Below are 22,609 nucleotides of genomic sequence, written 5' to 3'. Positions count from 1 at the left end.
TTCATTCCAATTCTATGATTCTATAACATTACAAAAGATCTTCGTCGTCTTTTCTTAACAAAAGACTAATTTGGGCATCCATTTTTATTTTTCACTAATTTGGGCATTCACACTAATTTGGGCATCTGTTCTTTCAACAAGTATCCACTGCACTGGATCTCTTGTAAAAGTCCTGCTAAAGGTGCTGGGTATACAGTGGTGAAGAAGCTGACAGTACTAGTTTTTATGAAGTTTACAAGAATACCTGAGGCCACAGCCAGTATTTGGCCCTGAATTAATAAAGGTGGAGAGGACAGATCTGAAGCAAACATGAAGTTTCTGAAGTCTCTTTCCCATTATGCCTTTCTCTATTCAGTAATAAATCCCTCCCTCTACTTTAGGGGTTCATTTCATATCTTCCCTCTAATCAAAAAAAAAAAAAAAAGATGCAATAGCCAATGATTCTAATAGTACACGGATATGTCTTAAATTAAAATTATTTGTGTACAGTATTATTCTAACAATCCCTTTGAATATTAAGGCTCAAATGTGGTATTTGCACTTTAAGACTTTTAACTTCAATTACAAAATGAAAGGTTTGTATCCCTTGAAAAAATCATTTTAACAATTAACAAGTAAACAAGCATTTTCTAGAACACAGAGACATCATGTTGATTTAAATTTTTAAAATTAATTTACAGTTATAGAGTCTTTTATATGAGTTTCACACAAACATGAATGCATGAATTAGCCTCAATATAAGCACAGAGTAGCAAGGCTTGTTCCAAAGATGAGATTCAAAGTATGTATTCAACAAAGAGTAAAGGCAGCCAAATTTCAGCCTTAAGTGAAAAAATTTCAGGTAAATCTTGACAAATTTAGAAGAATAAATGTTTATCTGGTCTCTATTAAATATCAAGGGTAGCAAATGCGCTTTGGAAAAGAATAATATCTATTTCAACATTTAAACCACTCAACATATATTTTGGGTCACAGAGTGAAAAAGCTGGCTTAAAACTCAACATTCAGAAAATGAAGATCATGGCATCCAGTCCCATCACTTCATGGGAAATAGATGGGGAAACAGTGGAAACAGTGTCAGACTTTATTTTGGGGGGCTCCAAAATCACTGCAGATGGTGACTGCAGCCATGAAATTAAAAGACGCTTACTCCTTGGAAGAAAAGCTATGACCAACCTAGATAGCATATTGAAAAGCAGAGACACTACTTTGTCAACAAAGGTCCGTCTAGTCAAGGCTATGGTTTTACCAGTGGTCATGTATGGATGTGAGAGTTGGACTGTGAAGAAGGCTGAGCACCGAAGAATTGATGCTTTTGAACTGAGGTGTTGGAGAAGACTCTTGAGAGTCCCTTGGACTGCAAGGTGATCCAACCAGTCCATTCTGAAGGAGATCAGCCCTGGGATTTCTTTGGAAGGAATGATGCTAAAGCTGAAACTCCAGTACTTTGGCCACCTCATGCGAAGAGTTGACTCATTGAAAAAGACTCTGATGCTGGGAGGGCTTGGGGGCAAGAGGAGAAGGGGACGACAGAGGATGAGATGGCAGGATGGCATCACTGACTCGATGGACTTGAGTCTGAGTGAACTCCGGGAGTTGGTGATGGACAGGGAGGCCTGGCGTACTGCGATTCATAGGGTTGCAAAGAGTTGGACATGACTGAGCGACTGAACTGAACTGTACTGAATGGAGAATAGGAAAGAAAGGAAAGTAGTCCTTCCCAGATGTAGGCCTTGGTCTAGATGTTTATTTCACATCCTTTGGACACATACTCACTATTTAGAGGGAAGGGGTAAGGGAGTTCATTGACAGTCATTTTCCTAAAGAGAGTTTTGTTTTCAAACAATCTTTAAACGTAAATTTCACTTACATACAAACAAAATCAGTTACTAAAAGTGACTAGGTTTCTATTTGGCAACAGAGAAAAACCAAAAATTTTATGTAATATCTTTTTTATTTCTATAAATATGACTTTTAATCAGTTCAGATAAATTTCAAAATCATAAGCTTTATATTGAAAATATATAGAAAGAAAAGAAAAAAACAAAAGAGAGAAGATCTGCTTTTATACAGAAAGAAGTAAAGTAGGATTTAAGTTCTAAGACGAAAAACACTCAAACCACAACTAACACTTCTTTTAGTAGTATCTGTCAAGAATCCTTTCCAATGAAAAATTTTATTGAGAGTACTTCATTTGTGGATTTAATTAGGTTATCATCAATTCAATACAGATTTATTTTTATTTCTGTCACTACACAAATGGGGGCAATGTCATCTTAAAATCATTTGAATCATATTTAGACTCTAGTTTAAAAAAAAAAAAAGAAAAAGGAGGGCAGGAAAGAGATAATAAACCATGAATGAAACAGTCAGTAATCAGAGATGGAAATAAGACTTTATAGCTGAGCTAATACATTAAAAGACGGAAGTCTACATCTGGTTTCAATACTGGTATGAATTCATTGGCAAATTTAAAAAGAATCCCATTGTACAAAAACAAAAAGATGGTTTTGATAGGCTTTAAGTCCTCTGGTTACTTTTGTTTCTAGAGTCATATGATTAGTATAATAATATGATACATTTAATATGTCACCATGTATATGGTTTTGATAAAAAAGCACCCACCAACGTGTCTCAAGGGCACATGCACAAGCTGTTTTAAGATACTCATAGTGCCTTAATGTTTTTACACTAGTAAAAACAAATTCAAGGGAGGTTTTGAAAATTCATACAAAATTAAGAATTTTATTTTTCTAAAAATGAAACTGACACTCTTAGCTAAATTCTATATTTTTTATATAATTATCTGTGCATATAAAATAATATGTTGGGGCTTCTGGTTCAAGATGGCAGAGTAGAAAGACGGGCACTCATCTCCTCCGGCAAGAACATCAAAATCACCACTAGCTGTTAAACAACCATCGACAGGAGGACGCTGGAATCCACCAAGAAAAGAAACCCCATGTCCAAAGACAAAGAAGAAGCCAGTGAGACAAAAGGAGGGGTACAATCACAATGAAATCAAATCCCATACCTGCCAGGTGAGTGACCCACAAACTGAAGAACAATAACACCAAAGAAGTTCTCCCACTATTAGGAAGGTTCTGAACCCCACATCAAGCTTCCCCACCTGGGGATCCAACAAAGGGACTGGGGATCCCCAGGGAATCTGAACTTGAAGGCCAGCAGGATTTAATTATAGGACTTTCACAGGACTAGGGGGAAACAGAGACTCCAGTCTTGGAGGGCACAAACAAACTCTTAGGCACGCCAAGATGCAGAAGAAAGGAGCAGTGATCCCACAGAACACTGAATCAAAACTACCTGCTAGTGCTGAGGGGTCTCCTGTGGAGGCGTGGGTCAGCAGGGGCTCACCCCAGGGACAGGGGCACTGGCAGCAGTAGTCCAGGAAGGTCTCCCTTGGCATAATCCCTCTTGGAGGTCACAATTAACTCTACCATACAGCCCAGAGACCCCAGGGCTGGGTCCCCTCACGCCAAACTACAAGGGAGGGAGCACAACCCCACCCATCAGCAGATAATTGGATTAAAGCTTTACTGAGCAAAGGCCCTGGCCACCAAAGCAATTCCCAGTTTTTCTCACCATCAGTCCCTCCCATCAGGAAGCTTACACAAGTCGCTTAGCCTCCTCCATCAGAAGGCAGACAGAAGAAGCAAGAAGAACCACAGTCCCACAGTGGCTAAAACAAAACCACATTACAGAAAGTTAATCAGCATGAAAAAGCAGAAAGTTATGTCCCAGATGAAGGGACAAGATAAAACCCCAGAAAAACAACTAAATGAAGTGGGGCTAAGCAACCTTCCAGAAAAAGAATTCAGAATAATGATAGTGAAGATGATCCAGGATCTCAGAATGGAGAAGATGCAAGAAATGTTTACCAAAGACCTAGAATAACTAAAGAACAAACAAACAGAGATGAATAATACACCAGAAGGAATCAATAGCAGAATAACTGAGGCAGAAGAACAGATACATGACCTGCAGGACAGAATGGTGAAAATCACTGCCACAGAACAGAATATAGAAAAAAGAATGAAAAGAAATGAAGACAGCCTAAGAGACTTCTGGGACAACATTAAACACACCAAATTTGCATTATAGGGATCCCAGAAGGAGAACAGAGAAAGAACCTGAGAAAATATTTGAAGAGCTAATTTCAAATTATCCTAATTTCCCTGAAATTTTTCTGAAAATTTTGCTAATATGCAAAAGGAAATAGTCAACCAAGTCCAGGAAATACAGAGAGTCCCAGGCAGGATAAACCCAAGGAGGAACACACTGAGACACACAGTAATCAGACTGACAAATATTAAAAACACAGATAAAATACTAAAAGCAACATAGGAAAAATGACATATAACATACAAGGGAACTCCCATCAGGCTATCAGCTGATTTCTCAACAGAAAATCTACATGCCAGAAGGGAATGCCACAATATATTTAAAGTGATGAAAGGAAAGAACCTACCAAGAATACTCTACCCAGCAAGACTCTCATTCAGATTTGGTGGAAAAATCAAAAGCTTTCCAGACAAGCAAAAGTTAAAAGAATTCAGCTTTACAGCAAAACAGCTTTATAACAAATGCTAAAGGAACTTCTCTAGGCAGGGAACACAAAAGAAGGAAAAGACCTATAGAAAATAAACCCCAAACAATTAAAGAGACGGTAATAGGATCATCAGATCAGATCAGATCAGATCAGTCGCTCAGTCGTGTCCGACTCTTTGCGACCCCATGAATCGAAGCACGCCAGGCCTCCCTGTCCATCACCAACTCCTGGAGTTCACTCAGACTCACGTCCATCGAGTCAGTGATGCCATCCAGCCATCTCATCCTCTGTCGTCCCCTTCTCCTCCTGCCCCCAATCCCTCCCAGCATCAGAGTCTTTTCCAACGAGTCAACTCTTCCCATTAGGTGGCCAAAGTACTGGAGTTTCAGCTTCAGCATCATTCCTTCCAAAGAAATCCCAGGGCTGATCTCCTTCAGAATGGACTGGTTGGATCACCTTGCAGTCCAAGGGACTCTAAAGAGTCTTCTCCAACACCACAGTTCAAAAGCATCAATTACCTTAAATGTAAATGGATTAAATGCACCAACCAAAAGACACAGACTGGCTGAATACATGATACTTGTGCGTGTATGCACTTTCACTTACCACATCACTCTGCTTGACTCCCCAAATCGTATGTAAATATTTTATATTGTTAGGTTAATCATGTTCCCATTATGGCTTAAAATTGTGATTATCTTTTATTTTTTTGTCTGGCTATTGACTGTGAAAATTGGTAAACGTCTTTTACTATTGTGATTATGTAACTATTACTCACTCAATACCACTGCATCATGACTAATCAACAGAAAAATAACAGAATGTATATCACCAAAACTACCATTTTAAAAAGAGAGCTGTAGTCACTTTTTAAACCCAGATGTATGTCAGAAGTACCCTGGAATTTTTTGAAAAATAAAACAGTAAGAATAATTCTACATATAGTACTCACTATTAAAGAAACAAACCTAAAAATGAGACATAGTTCCCCTTTCATGTGCCACAGACAGATAACTATAGATATTGTATTATCAAATTTCAAGTTTTAACTTGCACCTTGAATTTTCATGAAGTTTTGAAAACTATCTGAGCAAAACTCACCAATGTAATCCCTACATAGACTTTTAAGGCCTGCATCAAATCTAATCTCTTTCAAAAAAGGACCCTTTATTCCCAAGTGAGGATTTATCTGTCCAGTGATGATAATGACAACACCAACAACTTACACTTACTGAGTATTTACCGTACCTGCCACATTACAGGTATCATTTCATTCAATATCCACACACAACAACAGATGGTAGGCACCAACAAAAATTTACTGAGAATCTGTTATTCTGCCCTTGCCTTCATGGTGCTCATAACTGAGTGGGAAAGGAAGGGAACAGGAACAAACAACTATGATATTAAGCAATGCCAGGTACAATAAGATTAGGTATAGGAGCACTCCAGGATAGCAGTGTCTAAGGTGATTATAAGAACCAATACCGCATCAGAACCAGTACTCTTAAAGTAAAATCCAAACCATACACTTTAACCCTCAAGGCCTTGAATGATACAGTTCCTGTAGCCTTGACAATCTCACCACACCACTCTCCCTATTCAAGGAAGTCTTCATAGAGGAGGAGACTTTAGAGCTGCCTCTTGAAAAATGTACAAGGTTTGTCAGGAGACCAAAGAGGAAAAGAAATACTGCTACTGCTAAGTCACTTCAGCCGTGTCCGACTCTGCAACCCCATAGACGGCACCCCACCAGCCTCCCCCGTCCCTGGGATTCTCCAGGCAAGAACACTGGAGTGGGTTGCCATTTCCTTCTCCAAAGCACGAAAGTGAAAAGTGAAAGTGAAGTCGCTCAGTCATGCTCTACTCTTAGTGACCCCATGGACTGCAGCCCACCAGGCTCCTCCGTCTATGGGATTTTCCAGGCAAGAGTAATGCAGTGGGGTGCCATTGCCTTCTCCAAAGAAATACTAGGTATGTGTAAAGGAAACGGGGCATAAAAATGAATGAAGTCTAGTACCAGTTCTTTGTGTCTGAATGCAGTGTGTATAGGAGAACGGTGCAAAATGGCAAAGGTAGGTTAGGGTTAACTCTGCTTTATGTGCCTACATATTTTTAAATGAAAAGATGGTACGATCATACCTGAACTTTTAAGAAGGAAACTGTGACAGTAGCCTTCATCTAAAGACTAGAAGCAGAAAAGCTACTGCGGAGAATGTAATAATAAAATCATTTATAGTAGTAGTAGTAGATTTGCAGTACTAGCTAATAGATAAATAAACTTGCTTAAAATTCCAATGGATTTTTTTTAACTTCTTATTTCATGTTGGAGTACAGCCGATTAACAATGCCGTGACAGTTTCAGGTAGACAGCAAAGGCATTCAGTCCTACATATACATGCAACCATTTCTCCCCTCAAACTTACCTCCTATCCAGGCTGCCACATGACACTGATCAGAGCCCCCTGTGCTATACAGTAGCTCCTTGATGGTTATCCATTTTAAATATAGCAGTGTGTACCTAGTCCATGCCAAACTCCCTAACTATCCCAATGCATTTTTTTAGTCAAAATTTCTAATTTTAAGATGAAGAGATGCCAAAGCATGCAGTTAAGCAGGAAGCCACTGAAAGCAAAATCCAAAATCCTTTCATAATTCAAAGTGAAACTGCCCCCTCTCCAAAGAAAAAAAAGAAAGAAAAGGAATTGTCACACGAACATGCCCTCTAACCTAGTAATTTCATTTCTCAGAATGTAACCAATGGCCAGAACAACACAGGTACAACAATGAGTTCGGTTCAGTCGCTCAGTCCTGTCTGGTTCTGCAAACCCATGCACTACAGCCAATACATACCTACAAAAGTTTCCTTCAGCTTTGATTACAATGTAAGTTGGAGCCCATTTTATCCAAAGTACTGAAAAAAACACATTCTGTTACATACACACAGACCTATATACTGATATGGGAATATCTCTGAGATACATCAAAAGTTGAAAAAAAAAAATTCATCTCCTGGCTGGCTGGCCAAGGAAAAAAAATAAAAGAAAAAAAGAAGTTTGAAAAAAAAAAAAAGCAAAGTATAGAACACCAACACATGCAGTATGACTCTCTTGTTTAAAACAAAATATGATTAAAGACCTAAATGTAAGGCCAGAAACTATTAAACTCTTAGAGGAGAACTTAGGCAGAACACTCCATGACATAAATCAAAGCAAGATCCTCTATGACCCACCTTCGAGAGTAATGGAAATAAAAATAAAAATAAACAAGTGGGACCTAATTAAACTTAAAAAGTTTTTGCACAGCAAAGGAAACTACAAACAAGGTGAAAAGATAACCCTCAGAATGGGAGAAAGTGATAGCAAAGGAAACAACTGATAAAGAATTAATTTCCAAAATATATAAGCAGCTTATACAACTCAATACCAGAAGAGCAAACAACCCAATCAAAAAGTGGGAAAGGGACCTGAAGAGACATTTCTCCAAAGAAGGCATACAGATGGCTAACAAGCACATGAAAAGATGCTCAACATCGCTCATTATTAGAGAAATGCAAATCAAAACTACAGTGAGATACCACCTCACACCAGTCAGAATGGCCACCATCAAAAAGTCTACAAACAATATGCTGGGGACAGTGTGGAGAAAAGGGAACACTCTTGCATTGCTGGTGGGAATGTAAACTGATATAGCCACTATGGAAGATGGTATAGAGACCCCTTAAATAGCCAGGAATAAAACCACCATATGATCCAGCAATCCCACTCCTAAGCATATACCCCAAGGAAACCCAAACTGAAAAAGACACATGTACCCCAATGTTCACTGCAGCACTATTTACAAGAACTAGAACATGGAAGCAACCTAGATGTCCACCAACAGATGAATGGATAAAGAAGCTGTGGTACATATATACAACGGAATACTACTCAGCCATAAAAAGGAAAACATTTGAATCTGTTCTAATGAGGTGGACAAAACTAGAGGCCCATTATACAGTGAAGTAAGTCAGGAAGAGAAATATAAATATCGTATACTGACATATATATGGAATCTGAAGAGATGGCTCTGATGAATTTATTTTCAGGGCAGCAATGAAGAAACAGACACAGAGAACAGACCTATGGACATGGGAGGAGAGGAGGGAGAAGGGGAAATGTATGGAGAGAGTAACATAGAAATTTACAACACCATGTGTAAAACAGACAGCCAATGGGTATGACCCAGGGAACTCAAACAGGGGCTCTGTTACAGGCTGAAGGGTGGGGTGGGGAGGGAGATGGGAGGGAGGTTTGGGAGGGAGGGGACATGGGTGTACCTATGGCCGATTTTTAAAAAAACACAAAATTAAAAAAAAAAACAAAACACAAAATTCTGTAAAGAAATTATCCTTCAATTAAAAAAAATTTTTTTTTCAAAAATGCATGCACTGAAAGAAGCCACAAGAAACTGGTAACTGACATCTCCTCCAGGAAGTAAAACTGAGGGATGAGTGAGTAAATGCTAAATTCCTCTTCTGTACTATTTGGAATTTTTACAATGTGCTCCTATTATTTGTTTCCCCCTTATTTATATTATTAAAATGGAAAGCACTTATACATTTTGGTTAAAGGTATAAAGAATTATACAATATGATTTTAAAAGAGCTTCATCTAAAACTGTTAAAATTAGATTTGCTACCTAAGGAGCTAAATTTCCATTTTCTGAAAAAAAACTAACTTCTTGATTTCCTAAAATTAAATAATATTTTACTGGATAAGACATAATGATCTTTTAATGTTTTTCTAATACTACAGGATATCCACTATTTCAACAAATATAAAATTCTTAAATCAATGATAAATCATTAAAAACTAAATACTATCTTTTTAAGTTTCTGCCTTAATAGTAACAAAATACAATTTACATTTGTATAGAACTTGGCAGGTTACAAAATGCTCTGACACTCATCATCTTTGTTCCTCACAAGAAAACACTGAGGTAGGTAAGGCAAGTAATATGATATTAGGTCCATTTTAGGATTAGGCATCTGAAGTTAAAAGGAATTAGTTACACGGTGTATCTGGGGTCACAGAGCTAACATGTAACAAGCCAGGAACTGATGTTTGGTCTTCTGATGCTACATGCAAGGGTCCTTCCACTAAACCACATCATTCCAAATAACCAGTCACAGAGTGTTAAGGGGTCAGGCTTATGACAGGGAGGGAGGGCTCACGGCAGGTCTGGCTGTGACAGGCAGTCTGCCAGGAGAGGAACGTACAATATAAAAATACAGTGTGTGAAAGTGGGCCTGACTTAAGAAAGGGAAATAGAACTGGGAGAAATGCCAAGAAGTACAGCAACTAAGGTGAAAACTGGGCAGCTTACCAATTAGGGAAGCCAAGGAAATACCTTTGTAGGTTTAATGTACTTAGTTAAGGTAGAAGAGCAAGACTATTGGAGGGACTATACTGTAATGTGGAAAGATCATAAAGAAAAGTGTTTATAATACAATCAAAAGATTTAGAAAAGATGTCATGGAGTGTGATGTGTACAACGTATTTAATCAGAGTTAAGATGTGGCACATGATTGCTATAAAAAACTCTCTGGGTCTGATCCTACACTGCATGGTCATTTTAAGGCTGTGGCTTGGAACTTTTAAGAAGCATGTGTGAAATAACTTAGAACTCAATATCACTCTACAGGAGACACCAAATAAGGAGCAAGAATTACTTTCCACACAAAAGGATTCACTCTCCTAAGATTCTAGCACAGAACTGAACAGCAGTACCTGTTTAGGGTGAGAAAATCCTTGTCAGGAGAAGGGGCCATGGACACCAGAACTAAAACCAGGGTCAGGTCACCATGGTCTAAATGAAACCATGGATCTGTAATCCTGAAAAGCACACTTACATGAATTCTTAGAGCGAACACTTATTGCTGACCCAGCAGAAGCAGGCTCCTTGAGATACATCATCCCAGCTGTCCCTTACTGCACTTTACTGTGACAAAGGGGAGAAAAGGTTGAGGACCCCATAGTTTTAACCCTGAATTTCACCAGATACCTCCTGTAACACTTAACATTTATTCTGGAAGTTATTTTAGAAGGGGGTGTGGGTGTGTGTGTGTGGGTGTGTGGGTGTTTTATTCTTGGTACATTTAGTTTTGATTTTAGGTTTGATAAATACATAGAAATCCCTGTTATTTTTGTCATTCTAACATTCATTCACTGTTCTCCTGCTAACATACCCTCATTTCCCTTGAGGGAATCACTATTTCCCCACCTTCAGACCATGCATTTCTAGCAGTCAATTCCATCCCTGCTCCAGGTCAGATGCATGTCCTAGATCTAATCCAATTACTGCATCACATTCCAATGGCCACAGAGAAAGGCACATGACCCATTCAGAAGCAGTGAGGTACAAGACTGCTGGATTTTAACTAGAAAGGTATAACTGAGCAGCCATCTTGCCACGATGAGGCAAGAGTCTGAGAGCAGAATCAATACAGAGGTATTAAAACAAAGAGACAAGTCTAAGTAATTCCTTTCACTCTGAATCAAGCCATGCATGAAACCTGCTCTGCAAAGATTTTTAGTTATGTGAGTAAATAAATTCCCTTCTTGACTCAAGCCAGTTTGAGGTGAGGTTTCTATAATTTATAACCAAGAGCTGAAACCGATGTAAATTTCAAGTAGATACCAAAAAAGTGGGGAGGTTCCTGGAAAAGAGGTTTGTACAAAGCACAAACCATTGACCAACTCTAGAACTGCTATAGGTTACTCCAGACATTTAACAGTATGAAATCTCTGAAGCTGATTTCTATTTTCTGCCCCCAAACAAAAGGGCTACAATAACTGAGGGTGGGAAAAGTAGAATAAATAAGTCTTTTAAAAGGAACATGAAGGCAAAGTCTCCTTTTTGCCTTCATTTTTCTGAGTACCACCTGCCCCAGCCAATACATGTTTACTCCAAATTAACACTGCATTTAGATATCTCATTTTATAGAGCTCTTCGAATGTTTCAGCATTATTAGTTTTTACGACATACATGTTACATCAATACACAATGGTGACCAAAGCCTCTTGCAAGAAACTTAAGGAATTAAGTAGCAATTTCTAAAATACCTAAATTTTAAAAGTAATTCTTAAGCTTACATGTAAGGCTTTATCTGAACATCCATGAAGCTTCAGATTCCAACTGCTTTACAATCAAAATTTCTCCCCCTCTTACTCCTTCTTTCTTGAGGAAAATAATACATACATTTAATGGGGCTGTTAGGTATTCAACATGAGGAAAACACTGGAAAAAACAACACAGCAACTCAGTAACTCCCTTCCACCCCTCACCACTCTATCTCATCCCACCCAAAAACGGGAGTGTTGAGGGTATAAAATAGCCAAGGTTTTAAACGATAAAAAATTTATGGGATTCTTCCAGAAAAACACAAATCTGCTCAATACAAAGTATGTACATTAGAAAACATAACTAGAATATTTTAGCCATTATTATATACAAAAAGGCAGAGAGAGGTTTTCTTTCATGAAATCTGGATTGCAGATGTCTGGCAAAAAAAAAATTAATAATCTATCACAAAGTCCCACAACTAGTGATTCAAAATGAAAGCTTTCACTACTTACACCATATGTAAATATACATATATACTCGCTGCTTATAATCCCTTGATCTGAAGAGAAAGAGAACTGATACTCTACTGTGAAAATGGTCAGTGGGCAGACATTTTAAAATCCTTTCCCACATGAAAAGATTCCTGAAAAAGAGATCAGAAGACAACAGAAAAGCACTCAATATATATGGAGTTGTAAAGCCCGTATGAACTAGTATCTATTACACAAAGAGGGAACATGCAACAAAGTGATTAGGAAAGTCAAACATGAATTAGTCCAATAACACAGGCAAACATAAACCCTAGAAAGAACTTTATGGAACAGAAATCCACACATCTCAAAAAGACGTCTATTATTAATGATGAAACACTACCAAACTTTGAGGCTCCAAGTACTAAACCTTAAATCAGTAAGAAATTAGTATGCCTTCACTAAGGGAAAAAAAAGTTTAAAACAGTACATAATGAACAAGGCAGAATATATATTTTTAAAATGCAAACATATATCAAAAAGACTATTATGTACAAGGCATTAATTTTAAGGGCACTAAAATAAAATACTCCAGTATATTCTGAATAGCCACTGTCTGATTCTATTAAACAAACTTTCACTGTACCTAAAAATGTAAGCTCTATCTCATGGAGCTTATGTACCGCTCTTGAAAATAATTCAAGGTACCAATGGTGAATGCTAAGATTCTGTACTTGGTTTCCACAGTTTCCTGTATTATTCTCAAACACATCATCTGATTAATGTTCACAATGCAAAGACATTTCCATCCATATAAGTAAGAAGGCAGGACAATGATGACAATATCAATGCAAATACATATAGGACTTTTTATGTACCAGGGACTGTTTCTAGCACTTTACAAATGTATAATCTTCAACACAATTCAATGAAGTAGGGTGGTATTCTCACCCTATTTAGCAAATGGAAAAAATGAGTCACAGAAAAGTTAAGGAACTTGCCTAAGTTCACACAACCAGTATGTAGCAGAGCCACAATTCAAGACAGTCTGGCTCTCCACTCTATGCTCTTAACTTTTACAGTTCGATTCCAGCAGTCGGCTTCAATTTCAAACTTTTCTTTCCCTCTAATCTATTTTACCACTCTATGATTCAGTTGCTTGTCTGGAAAAATGGGGTTAATAACTGTTCTTACCTTACACAGTTGTTCAGTCCTTACATGAGGATTAAATGCAACAGTCTATATAATATGCCCGGCACATACCAGTATTACAGCAGTGGTTCTCAAAATACCTATCAAATGTCTGTCACTGGAGTTGGGAATCACTGCCATAACACTAACAGTCAGAATCTACCAAAAAGAATGGTCTCAATGTGTCCTTCACACTTCTCAAGTAATGCCTAAGTAAACCTGACGTTCCCAATCACTGCCATTAAAACAAGTCCACCACAAAAATACACATATGGACAACTTAGGAACTGCTTCTTCAGTCTGGAACTTCCTCTCCATTATTCTGTGTTCCCTCAATGCCCCCTCCCCCACTCCCACCCAATCACAAAAATAGAGTTCATTCTGGTAGAAGCAGACACTAAAAAAATTTCTCATATACCAAACTGGACTTGTGTTTTAAGACACAAACTTCACTTGGTATTTTAACATCATTTTCATCTGCACATTGTGGTGCGGGTGCTCTAAAACATTTCAAGCAGAATGCTACTCTCGGCTTGCCTTCACCAAAGGGCTGCAAAACTATGGAGGCTGAAAGAACAACAGCAATTCTCTAGTCCAGGGTCTAGTGCTCATCAACATTTAAGTTTGCTCCTAATTTCTTGTTGTGACAACATTCTGGGACATTTCTCACCATTCAATCGTGTTAGAGTTTCTCTTAAGGTACAGATGGAAGAGGAGAAACACTGGATGGATCCCATGGCGCTTTCGTATTCAACTTGACAACACAGCATCAAATTGTACTCCTCAAAGTAGCTGTATTACTTTAAACACCTAAGGGTATGAAAGTATCGATAGGGAGGTGGGTAGGAAGGGAAAAGAACATACCACTGATTCAGGTTCAAAACCAACCTGAATTTGCAATTTGTTTAGTTCTCTGTCTTTCCTCCTTCTAAATTCCCATGAAACTGATAGAAAAAAATTTAATAAATAAACTGATAAAAGAATCAGCACAGGAGAGTATAATAAATTTGGAAGCATTTCTATGAAGAGTTCACAGGCAAGAGCAGGCAAGGAAGGGGTGATAACCAAGTAAACACCAAGGGGGTTCCAAGTTAGAACCGCTGGGTAGAGAGGGCAGGAGTGGGAAGAGATGTGGAAAAGGTGGAAAAGGTAGGCTAGCTTTTCCCCAGGAAGTGAAAAGAAGAAAAGAGAACAAGAGTGAGCTCCTCATGCCTACTTTATACAGAGATTACATGCATCCTGGAATTCATCCCCAGGCCCCAGAAAAGGCAGGGGAGGGGAATGGCTAAAGAAACTGAACAAACCACTTCTGCAGGCACTTCCTCCTCAAGCCAGATACCAGCCAGTTCATCTTAACACTATACCTGCCAGGCAAAAAGCATCGCCCCAATGTTTCCAATGAGAGCTAGTCAGCCTTTCTAGCGGTCATCCTGCCATGGGGAAGACCAGGATCAAACAAGTGAAGCAATAACCTCAGCAGAAATAGAGATGATTCAAGAAACAGAAAACAACTTTTTTCAAAACTTATTTTTCTTAGAGTGATTAGAAAAGATCATATATCCATGTCTCAAGCATCAAGATGTTGCAAAAAAAAAATAACCAAAAACAAAAGAGTTCTTGTAAATTAAAATATAACTACTGAAATAAAAAGTTCAGTTAGAAGAGTCAGAAAATTAAAGTAGGAAAAAAAAACAAAAGGAGACAGAAAACCTGGGAGGAAAAAAAAAGAATAAAATTCAGGCGTTTTCACCATCCAATGAATAAAATAGGGGAGAAATTATCAAAGAAATTTTTCCAAAGCTAAAGAAAAACAGAAGTTTTTATCTGAAAGGAACTAAAAAGGACTCATACTTAGGCACATCCTCATGAAATATCTTGATCCTTATTCAACATCAGAGACATCAGAATAAAGAAAAAAGTCTAAAAAGTTGTGAGGTGGGAGGAAACCTACAAATGAATAAGCCTCTGACAGGCATTAGCTATCTAGAACATTAGCAACACTAGCTGCTAGAAGATAATACAGGAAAGCTACCAGAGCTCTGAGAGAAACTTAGTTTCAATGTAAAATTCTACATAGGCTACTATCAATCAAGTTTGAAAGCAAAATAAAAGCATTTTCAGACACAGAAGGACTCAACAAGTTGATCTGTTAATTTTGTACCCTGAAGAAGATAGCTGAGGAAAAACACAGAACAAGAGTGAAAAGCCAAGGAAATAGGAAATACACAAGAAAATGGTGACACTAACCCAGGAGTCCAGTGAAAAGAAATCCCAGGACTGCAGCTGTACAGCAGACCTAAAAAGCAATGAGTCCACATTAGAACAAGAAATCAGGAAGACCCAAAGAATGTTTTCTCAAAGAAGAATCAAATAAACTCCAGGAACTAGATAAAATGAGTAAGAAGCTAGAAAACATTAGTGAAATGATAAAGATAGCATATGCTACTTCTTCCAACATGAAAAGAAAAAAAAAGGGAAAACAAAAAATCATGATCCTAGCATAGATCCATCAAACTAACACATGACAATGATTTTGAGCAATTAAGTGTGAGGAAAGTAAACCCATTTAAACAAGATGCTGGGAACATTTTCCTTCAGCTGATCAAGGAATATGACACTGGACTTTTAAAGATGAAAATATAATTCTAGTGTAAAATTGTTTCCTCTTCCAAGATGTCCTTTGCCCTCTCTTCTCTGAGTCATTCATTCATTCACTTACACAACAACAAATATTTACTCAGCACCCTACACATCAGGCACTGTCCGAGGAGCGGGACAGAACAGTCAGCAAAGAAGACAAGACCCTGCCCTTGTGGAGCCTGACTCCAATGACAGATGAGTCCTCCTCCAAGCTCATGTTAAACGGTTCTCTCTCTTATGAAGCTTTCACTGAACTTGAATGTTAGGCTAAGTGCTTGTCTTGTACTTTCCCTAAAGAACTCCAACTCTTTACAGAATCAAATTTAGCTTTTTACATATGCATTACCTTAACCAGTCTGCAAACAATGCAACAGCAGCAACATTTCTTAAGAATTATTTGTACCTCTAACACACAGCACCAGGCCTAGATCAATAAATGTATTTTGAACCTTTCCATTCAACCAAAATGTAAATAAAACTGCCAAGTAAAATGCAAAGCACTGTACCAATGCTAATCATTATTTAATAGATGAGGAAGCTGAAGATCCAGATTATAAAACTAGTTTCTGGAAGAACCAAAACTAAAATCCAAAGTGCTAGGTTGAATTAAAATAAGTGGTCAAATAAAAAGCTGAGTCAGAGTAGGAGAGACCAACCCTAGGCCTTTTCTTAGAACATTTCCAAATACACAATAAACGTCTAAGATGTAGACTCTATTTCTTCCATATGTCACGGCATAGCTTAATAATTTTGTAAAGATCATTTTGAAAGCCTCTAATCAAATATATAATCTATCTTTAAAAAGCTTCAATTTCACAGAATTGTCTATTTTTACTTTGCATAAATGCATAAATACTTGAAATGCATAAATGTTCAGAGGCTAAATGCATTTAACATAAAATATATTGGTTTTTAAAATGTCCTCACAAGAAAACCTTCAAAATTATTGCCATAAATATTTTGTGTATTTATTCCCATAATTACTGGACTTTTTATTCTTTTTAAACTTGAAAACACTAAAAAAAAAAACACCTGAAATGATTACATTAACTTCCAGTAATAACAACAAAAGGCATATGGTTTGAGTTATTGGGATATACACTTGCAAAAATTAGCAAAAAATTTAATTTACATAAATATAACTTCTATAAAAATCAGGGAACTAACACAACAGATCCTGTTATTTCACACTTTCATAGGTTACTGATAAGCACATATACTTTGGTATATGATCATATCTGTTCAATAACCCACATCATTAATACTTAATAGTAGTAGCTATGAAAATTACAATTTACCTACAAAAATACAACACTAAATAGATGAGTTAGATTGTCTATATTCACAGAAGAAGCAGTCATGGAATTGTTCCTATTTCAGTTCAACAAACATTTATCAAGGTTGCTAGATGCCAGTAGCTATTCTAGGCACTTGTAATAGTTTCACGAGGAACATATAAAAATTTCTGCCCCTGAGAGGCTTACAGTAGGGGAAAGCAACTGCTAAACCTTTTCTCCTAAAGACTAAAAGCTGACTAATAATTAAATGTGATTTCCAAGTACAGGATAGCCACAGAAAAGTTATCTACACATAGGTTTCAACAAACTCTAGTTTTAAATATTATTTTTTTAAAAAGTCACTTATTAAAGATACATAATACCAGGACATGAGTTGTGTGTTGTGAGTTTGATCACAGAATCAGGAGTTTAACTTACATATACTTATTATAGTTTAACTTATATATAGTATTAACTTACAAACCAAAAGATTCAATAAATACTAACCAAATAGTGATTTCTACTCTAAATGCAACTAGAAGACTCAAACTTTTATCACCCACTGAAATATAAGAAAGTTTCACCTTCATTCTCCCTCTAGTACTACCACCATTACCCGAACTACCATTCGTTATTGGCTCAACTGCCAACAATCCAATCCCAAACTCTGCTACTCAGGCTCAGTTTAACCACTGAGAGCTCTAATTAACCCTCAAATTTAATTCTATGTTTTTATCTTTTCCTAGGTATTTCCCAACGGAGAAGGCAATGGCACCCCACTCCAGTACTCTTGCCTGGAAAATCCCATGGACAGAGGAGCCTGGTAGGCTGCAAGTCCATGGGGTCGCTGAGGGTCGGATACGACTGAGCGACTTCACTTTCACTTTTCACTTTCATGCATTGGAGAAGGAAATGACAACCCACAGCAGTGTTCTTGCCTGGAGAATCCCAGGGACGGGGGAGCCTGGTGGGCTGCCGTCTGTGGGGTCGCACAGGGTTGGACACAACTGAAATGACTTAGCAGCAGCAACAGCAGCAGGTATTTCCCAAAGAAAATGTCAGGGCATAAAACCTCTAAAAGAGATTTTAGAAGTTAAATTTCTAAAAGATTTTGAAAGATTTTGAAATTCTTTAATATCTATGCTGACAATAAGATAACTGGTTTTTTGACTTTTAAAATGACATGTGAAATACTCATAAAACTATTAGCAAACTGTCAAGCAAGCCTGCGATGTAAGAAAACACCACTACCAACAATAATAATAAAATGCAAAGGACAAGCACTAAAAATAAGTAAGAGAGTCAATACACAAATGACAAGATGCTTAGTCTATCCAGCAGTCAAAATATGTAAGATAATAACAGTAAAAATTATAAAATAATGGCAGCTAGAATTTATTGTGCTCTTATGTAAGAGTGAATATGCAATAAATACTTAACTAATTCACTAGTCAACCAATTACCAAATAGATAAACTACCTGGGAAAATAGGGAAAGCTTCAAAGAAGAGGTGATAACTGAGCTAGTCCTTCATGGATGCAAACTCACTAGGCAAAGACTAGGGGTAAGGAGAAACACTCAAAGGTGGGGGAGCAGATGAGGCAAAAGCATATACCAAAACACTAAAACACGAACCCAGCCTTTATTCTAGGAACCCAGTCTTACTGTGAAGCTGAAGTAACTTCATCAGATTTTTTCTCTATCTTTAATTTTTAAAGAACTATTTGATCAAAAAAACAACAGCACCTATGACATCTCTTACACGTGGAATATAAAAAGAAATACAAATGAACTTACTAGTGAAACAGAAACAGACTCACAGACTTGGAGAACAGGCTTCTGGTTGCTGGCGGGAGAAGGGTCAGGGAAGGGACAGCTGGGGAGTTTGGAATGGGTATGTACATACTGCTATATTTAAAATGGATAACCAACAAGGATCTACCATATAGCATATAGAAGTCTGCTCAGTGTTATGTGGAGTGGAGGGGGGCTTGGGGGAAAATGGCTGAATCCCTTTGCTGTTCACCTGTTCCCCTGGAACTATCACAGCATTGTTAATCAGCTATACTTCAATACCAAAAAAAAAAAAAAAGATAGCAATAGAACTCAGTTCTATTTTGATTTTCAAAATCAAGAACAGTTCATCGCTAATGAGATTTCTTTCAAAGACAAGAATAATTCTACACAAAGGGTATTATTTAGGTGGTTTTCTGAGAGTCAATCCTCTTAAAATAAATAAAAAATGTAAAAGAAATTGCCAACCTAGAATTCTTTACCCAGCAAATATATCATTCAAAAGTTAAGTGAGATAACATTTTCATACAAGAAAAAAACAAAAAAACGAGAGCGATTTTATTACCATCATAAGGAAACACTAAAGAACACTGTTCAGGCAACTGAGAAATGCAAAAAAAGAATAAAGAGCAAAAAAAGTATAAATTTAAACACCATCAAAAATAAGAAGAATTATTATTTAAACAGCCTTGTGCTGTTTAAAATATACACAGAATTACAAGAAACAACAAAGCATGTAACAAAAACCCAAACAGCATATAAAGCCTAAAAGAAAATTTTCTGTACTCTTAGGAAAAGACTGGAGTGAGTATTAACAGGTCGAGGACAACTGTTTCACTTGTCACGTTTTTTGAAAGCCATGCCTCTGAAATTCAAACAATCAAGATTATCCTTCCAGTGAACATTCCTAAAAAAAATCAAATATTAAACAGGATGATAACTATCCCTCACACTGCCAACCTTCATAACAATGGTACTTTTTTAAAATAATACATAAATGAAGGAAAAGTAGCATAAGTAGCATAAAAAAGCAGAATATTTTTGAGATTTAACAAGAGCTGCTATCAAGGCAATACCCAGAAAGAACATATGTACAGCTCCTGAGCCATCTCATGCAGTTCTGGATTCCTTTTTGTGTTTGGGAATCAGACCCTTCCATACTTCCCCAGGCCCAAGGAAAACCAACTTGTGAGAATAATAATTAGACTATTTCAAATGTATGATCTCCAAACATGTTAGGTGGAATCTGCCTTCTAAAAAGAAGTGCAAATAGGGTAAAATCCTTCCTTTGATAATTGGTGAAGGAGATACCTGAGAATAATTATCCCATCCAAATCTACCTTTTAGAACTATAGTATACCTTCATGGTTTCTATTTATTAACCACAGAAATAAAGTATTTTTGTATACTTAGAATACATAAAAGGCTGTATTCTTCCTATGGACTCAAAATGGTAACATTAATATTTAGAATAAATAGATATTCCGTTTCATACAGTATTACTCCGTATTTCTACCCGGTAACTTTAAATACCAAATGCACTGAGTTTAGCCCTGAAATGGTTTTAAAACATTTCCCTAACTGGAGTATAATTATTTTCAATTAAAGCATTGTTCTGCCATTCAGGAGTCATCTGATTTACATAAATGTTAGTTAAGCACCATAGAAATTCTAAAATATATAATTAGAATGTCACAAATCACTTAATCCATTCTGTCAAAACAGGGATTATTTTAACTTCTGTTTCACTTCGTTTAAAAGAAAACCTATTTACTTTATTTTCTGTAACAGAAAAAAAAAATTAGTAGGATAAACTTACAACATACTTCCCCAATCAAACTTTAAAATGATTCTGGTTAACCACAAATTGACTCAAGTAGTTAAGTATTTTTCCGAATGTATTTTACTGAAACATGTCTGACAACATGTAATAATGACATGTAGTTACTGGGATACTGTTTTACAGAATTACAAATTATTTCACTGATTTATTATTCTTAGTCATTCGCAGATTTTAAAAAGGTCACTTTGGTCTTGTAAATTATCCAAGTTAACTAGGTGCATTGCTAGGCTAAAGTAAACAATTTTGTAAATAGCTCTTTTACTTAGGGTTAAAACATAGCCATAAAATTTATCATTAAATAACACATTCTCACTAAGCTGAATTTACCAGAAAAAAAAATTATAATTGAGCTCTATTAATTTCAAACATCCTGAGATATTTGGGGAAATAAGACAAAAATTATTCTTCAGTTATTTTTAAGATTCAGAAACATAATACTTCAACTGTTTATCAACCATAGGTTATAATACAAAAAAACTTATGATAAAGAAACACCATAAATATTACAAAAATAAAATTCTAGCCATAACCTACTGAACTCAAGTTAAAAAAGAACATGCAACACTGATTCCAAATGAAGAAGAGGAGTGCCATGGTGGTTTCTCGGTGACTAAACCAAAAATTATCCTAATAAATGAATTAAACAATCATATGACTCCTGTATTTGCCACACAAAGATCTGTGACTAATTCTCACACCTCATACTAGATCCTTTTACACTGTGAAGTCTTTTCTTTCTTCACACTAATATTTTCCTTGTAACAAAACACTGTATAGTCAGCTTCTAAAATATGAATCTTTAGAAATGAGATTGGCAAAACAATTTTAAAATACTTACTGTTTTGTTTCGTAATCTAATTATGTCTGAGACAGAGCCAGCTCCACAGTACTCCATAACAATCCAGAGGTCTGTGTTCTTAAAGTAACTGCCATAGTACTTTACAACATATGGGCTAAAGAAAAATATATAGACAATTAAGTTCAGTTAATTCTCAAAGAAAATTATTTCTTAATACCAATGCAAAGTATTTTCAGCATTTCATAATGTTTCAATAAGTAAACTTAATGAGTAAACCATTATACATGGCATTGTCTCTATGTAGGGTACCGACTATGTATAATTAGGCTTTAATTCACAGATGAAATTTAACAGGATTACAAACCAGAGGAGGTCCAAATGTTCTGAGTGATTCCCAAGAAAATAAAGCTTTGTTTTGGCAAAGGACACACTATTTAACATTAAGGAACAAATGAAAATATTTTACTTTAATTAAAGCATTTTAAACATAAGTCTTTAAAGGATTTTATATCCAAATATTAACTCAACTTTGTATTTCAATAAGGCCCCCCAAATTTTTTAAATTCTCTTTTATTTTGACCTTTAAAATCCTAGAGAAAAATAATAATAATTTTTTTGCTTTAAATTCATATAATTAAAGTTACTGACAATTTAAAATATTTCTGAGATGAGGTCTTAGGTTTTTTAGAGTAGAATAAACTATGTAGCCAAGTTGCTTTTAGGAAGACTTAAAATGGGGCAAATGACCATCACATTATTAAGGATATGCTATGTACAGTGATGTATAAAATATCCTGTCCAACTCAAAAAGGCAGAATATCAACATTCACAGACTAAATAAAAAGATGAAAATATATAAGGAAGCATAAAGGAGTACACAGCTTAAATACTCTAAGAGCCCAAGGTGGAAGAGACCAT

General features: G+C 36.4%; 1 protein-coding gene across 2 annotated transcripts in view; it reads right to left on the bottom strand.

Moving 5' to 3' along the window:
- Nucleotides 1-22,609, bottom strand: part of STK3 (serine/threonine kinase 3) — a 310,059-nt gene that overhangs the window by 226,680 nt on the left and 60,770 nt on the right. For both annotated transcript variants that reach the window (XM_027561460.1, XM_027561459.1), the window contains exon 4: nt 21,731-21,845. In XM_027561460.1, the coding sequence (XP_027417261.1) occupies nt 21,731-21,845 (115 nt within the window). The remainder of the gene's footprint in view (nt 1-21,730; nt 21,846-22,609) is intronic.

Source organism: Bos indicus x Bos taurus, chromosome 14, assembly GCF_003369695.1.
Source record: "Bos indicus x Bos taurus breed Angus x Brahman F1 hybrid chromosome 14, Bos_hybrid_MaternalHap_v2.0, whole genome shotgun sequence".
Lineage (NCBI taxonomy): Eukaryota > Metazoa > Chordata > Mammalia > Artiodactyla > Bovidae > Bos > Bos indicus x Bos taurus.
Note: the sequence above shows the minus strand (reverse complement) of the source record. Positions and strands in the feature narration are given on the sequence as shown.